General features: G+C 35.4%; 1 protein-coding gene across 1 annotated transcript; it reads right to left on the bottom strand.

The window, feature by feature from the left end:
• Positions 1-1,633: 1,633 nt before the first annotated feature.
• Positions 1,634-3,115, bottom strand: LOC126766174 (tigger transposable element-derived protein 6-like). The gene is made up of 2 exons (XM_050484066.1): positions 2,138-3,115; positions 1,634-2,062 (listed from the first exon to the last, which is right to left on the bottom strand). The coding sequence occupies exons 1-2, from the start codon at positions 2,453-2,455 to the stop codon at positions 1,673-1,675; spliced, it is 708 nt and encodes a 235-aa protein (XP_050340023.1). The 5' UTR covers positions 2,456-3,115; the 3' UTR covers positions 1,634-1,672.
• Positions 3,116-3,510: the final 395 nt, after the last annotated feature.

Here is a 3,510-nt window from a genome sequence, read left to right as displayed (position 1 = left end):
TTGACAACGTGGCGCGGGCAGCCCTCATAAGTGCGCTCGAAGCACTCATAAAAGGCATCTTTGGTCACATCGTCCTTCTCTTCCGACGGGGCGTGGGCGCAAATCAGCGATATGTTGAAGCACCTCGCTTTGATGCGGATTGTGGCTAGACGTCCAGCGCACAACCCTATGCAGGTGACGTTTCGCCTTCTCACTTTAGCTCGCCTTCAAACGGATGTTCTTAGGCTACCCAGAGGATACTTGGTCAAAGACCGGAAGTTGTGAGCTGCTTGAGTCATATGTAAAAGAATCGTTTCTGGCCACGTGAATGGCGATCAGTAAACTTTCCTCACTTGCGTGAACTTCTACACATGACTCTATCCTCCAGAGACAGTTAGTATGCCATACATTTTTGCCTGTCGAGATGCCCCGTAACGAATATCCAGAAAAGTTTCTAAGTGCCAGTTTACACACTAACTTCTTGTTCCCAAATCTGAAAATTAAAACCATTTTTAATTAACCAAGACCTCTAAGTCTAACGTTATTTTACCAACAAAGCCTCAAGTTCCTCTGATATATCATTTGTTATAACAACTGATAGATTAAAACAAATGAATAGACCTGTTTACTTATATTTTAGGCACGATTCCGATTGCTTTGGCGGTCGGGTAAAAAACACGAATTTCGGTATAAATGTGGTATGTGCTGATAAAGAAGCTTATATTTTTTGAAATATTCCCGATTAAAAATTCAAAAATTTTTATCAATAACACATAAGGAGGATTCTCTTGATATATGAACGGCTGATTCGGTAAATTTATTGTAAATGACTATTATGCATGGCTATTGGCGCACCTTCTGCATTCATTCTTAACAAAAAAAAAAAAAACTGTAACAAATCTTTGTAAATTAAATAGAAATTATAAAATCTATTTATAATTTACTTTTTTGAACAATTTAACGTCAAAATATGTATTTGAGTATAATGACAGCTAGCACAGGGTTTCAATTACTTTTTTACGTGTCATTACACGAAAATAATCGTGGTTTTGGTCTGACATATTTTACAGCCATTGCAAATAATTTTCTGGAAAATTCTACAATTCGTGCACCGTGCAAGAGTTTTACAAAAGCAAAGGAATACCCCTATAGTATTTTTCAATGTTTCACTAAACTTTTTCACGTTTTTCACTTTGTTTTTTTAAATATATACTCTAAACATAAAAATAAGCGGCCGGCTTTAGTATACCATCCCACAATTTCAGGGTTAAGTGATATGATTGGACAGAGCAATTCCTCCAGATTTAGAATATATAATATTACAGTATTTATCGGATATAAGCATTAGCAAAAATGCACAAAATTTGGTGCTTATAAACGAGTATTCTTGTATCCAAACTTCGCTTATATGCACCATTGGTGCATATATCAAAAACTCTCTTATATGCACAATTGGTGCATATATATGACCATTCTTATATGTATGCACTTGCGGCGCTTTTATCAAAATAATAATTCAGTATAAATTCGAAAAAATAAATATGTTTTTATTAAAAAAATATTCAATTTACAAACATAAAAACAAAGCAAAAATAAAAAAAAAACGGTTGGTAGACAAAAGCATTTGCTTATAGCATTTCATGTTCATTTCCATCATTTGTAAATAATTTTAATTTAAATTAATTAATTATTTTTAATTTTTGAAGAAGTCTGTTATTTTGGATTGAACATTTTTTATGGAGCTTATTGAGAAGTAATACTGCTCAATATCCTCAATTTCTTGCATAAATGAATTAGAAGGCTTAAGTGCTTTACGTAGAACATTGATTGAGTCAAAAACTTCTCTCTTAGTGGGTATGCTTAGTTCATTTTCAGACGACTCTGAAAGTGCTTCTGCCCCTGAAACTGCTTCTGCAATTATATCCACATCAGTCGATTCACCGTAGCAGGGCAATTTGTCATCGCAGTGAACGAAATTTAAATATTCCTCGTGAAGGAACTCATCGCTATTCACAAGTTCCACTATTCCATCTGCTTCTTGTGAAAGCTCTTTAACCTCGAAGGATTCTTTGACAAATTGGCACTACAAGAAATGTGTATATAATCGTATTATAAAAACAGAACACATAAAAATTATATAAAATAAAGTACCGCATACCTTTTTAAAAATGTTGGCAATCGTTTCAGGTTTAACCATCCAGCAAGCACGTTTAATCATATGAATCGCTGTCAATAAGTTGAACGTTTTCTTAAATTCTTCAACCGTGTTTCCTTTTTCAAGAAGAAGTAGTTGCTTCCGTACTATCATTTGGCGATAATATGCTTTAAAAGTATGGATAATGCCTTGATCAAGCGGTTGCACAATTGATGTAGTGTTTGCCGGCAGATAAAACATTTCCACATTTTTTAATGATACTGGCTTGTGAGGAGCGGCATTATCGATGAATAAAATTACCTTCCTGTTTTGACTTTGCATCTCCTTGTCAAAGGAAGTTAGAATAGAGGTCCATATATCTTGAGTCCTCCATGCATTTTTCTGTGAAAAGTACTGTACTGGCAAGGTCTTATTTTTGAAACATCGTGCATTGCAAAAAAAGCAGATCGTCAGGCGCTCCTTTGATGACTTAAATCCTCTTGAGTTATCACCACTTCTGGTTAAAGTAGACCTAGGCAATGCTTTGTAGAACAGTCCACTTTCATCAGCGTTGAATATGTCCTTAGCGCTGTAATTCTGGATTAAATTGGGTAGCAATTCAAAAAAGTCATTGGCGCTTTTAATATTCGCAGATGCACCCTATCCATGAATTTGTTTCCCTCTCCTTCACGCTTTTGCCATCGGTACAGCCAACCAAGAGTGGGCTCGGATTCTACATCCATCTTGACGGCCAATTGTTGAGCTTTTTCCCGGACCATAGTGCCTGATATTACTACGCCAGATGAACGCATTTGATTAAACCAAATGGTTACCGCACGATCAATTTCTATTGAGTTGCTAAATCTGTTGCGCTTTCTGTCCAAGTTTTTCAAAGTACTTTGCGCAGAAAGTCTTTCTTTTTCACGAATTATACGATTAATTGTTGATAGCGAACATTTATATTTAACACAGTGTTCGCTTTTGCACGTAGTTTGCACTTCAGAAAGAATTTGCCTTTTCTGGCGGTAATTTAATGTTGAACGCTTACTCATTTTGACATTAATAAAGATGTGCAAACTAGAAACATCGATTTTTATACCGATTACATAAAAATAAAAGTGCTGTCAGAGAACGTATATTTATAGAGAAGGTCCAACAACGGACAAGCGTGTAAACTGTCAAAAGCTAACAAAATGCGATGAGCGTGTTTCACCACAGCTAGCTAAGAAGGAGAGATTTTAACAGTGGCGCGTGAACAGAGCTGAGCATTCAATGAAAATTATGCTCAGAAATATACATTGCTATTACAGACGCATGTTGGCCTTTTGCATTTAGTAATTCTATACGTTTACATGCAATCATATTAATTGATATGATTATCATTTTGCGTATTTTTA

This window comes from Bactrocera neohumeralis, unplaced genomic scaffold, assembly GCF_024586455.1.
Source record: "Bactrocera neohumeralis isolate Rockhampton unplaced genomic scaffold, APGP_CSIRO_Bneo_wtdbg2-racon-allhic-juicebox.fasta_v2 cluster11, whole genome shotgun sequence".
NCBI classification, from domain to species: Eukaryota; Metazoa; Arthropoda; class Insecta; order Diptera; family Tephritidae; genus Bactrocera; species Bactrocera neohumeralis.
Note: the sequence above shows the minus strand (reverse complement) of the source record. Positions and strands in the feature narration are given on the sequence as shown.

Coding starts and splice junctions, on each gene's coding strand:
- LOC126766174 (XM_050484066.1), bottom strand. CDS start 2,455: ATGCAAAGTCAAAACAGGAAGGTAATTTTATTCATCGATAATGCCGCT. Junction 2,063..2,137: donor TTGCCAACATTTTTAAAAAG/GTATGCGGTACT, acceptor CATTTCTTGTAG/TGCCAATTTGTCAAAGAATC.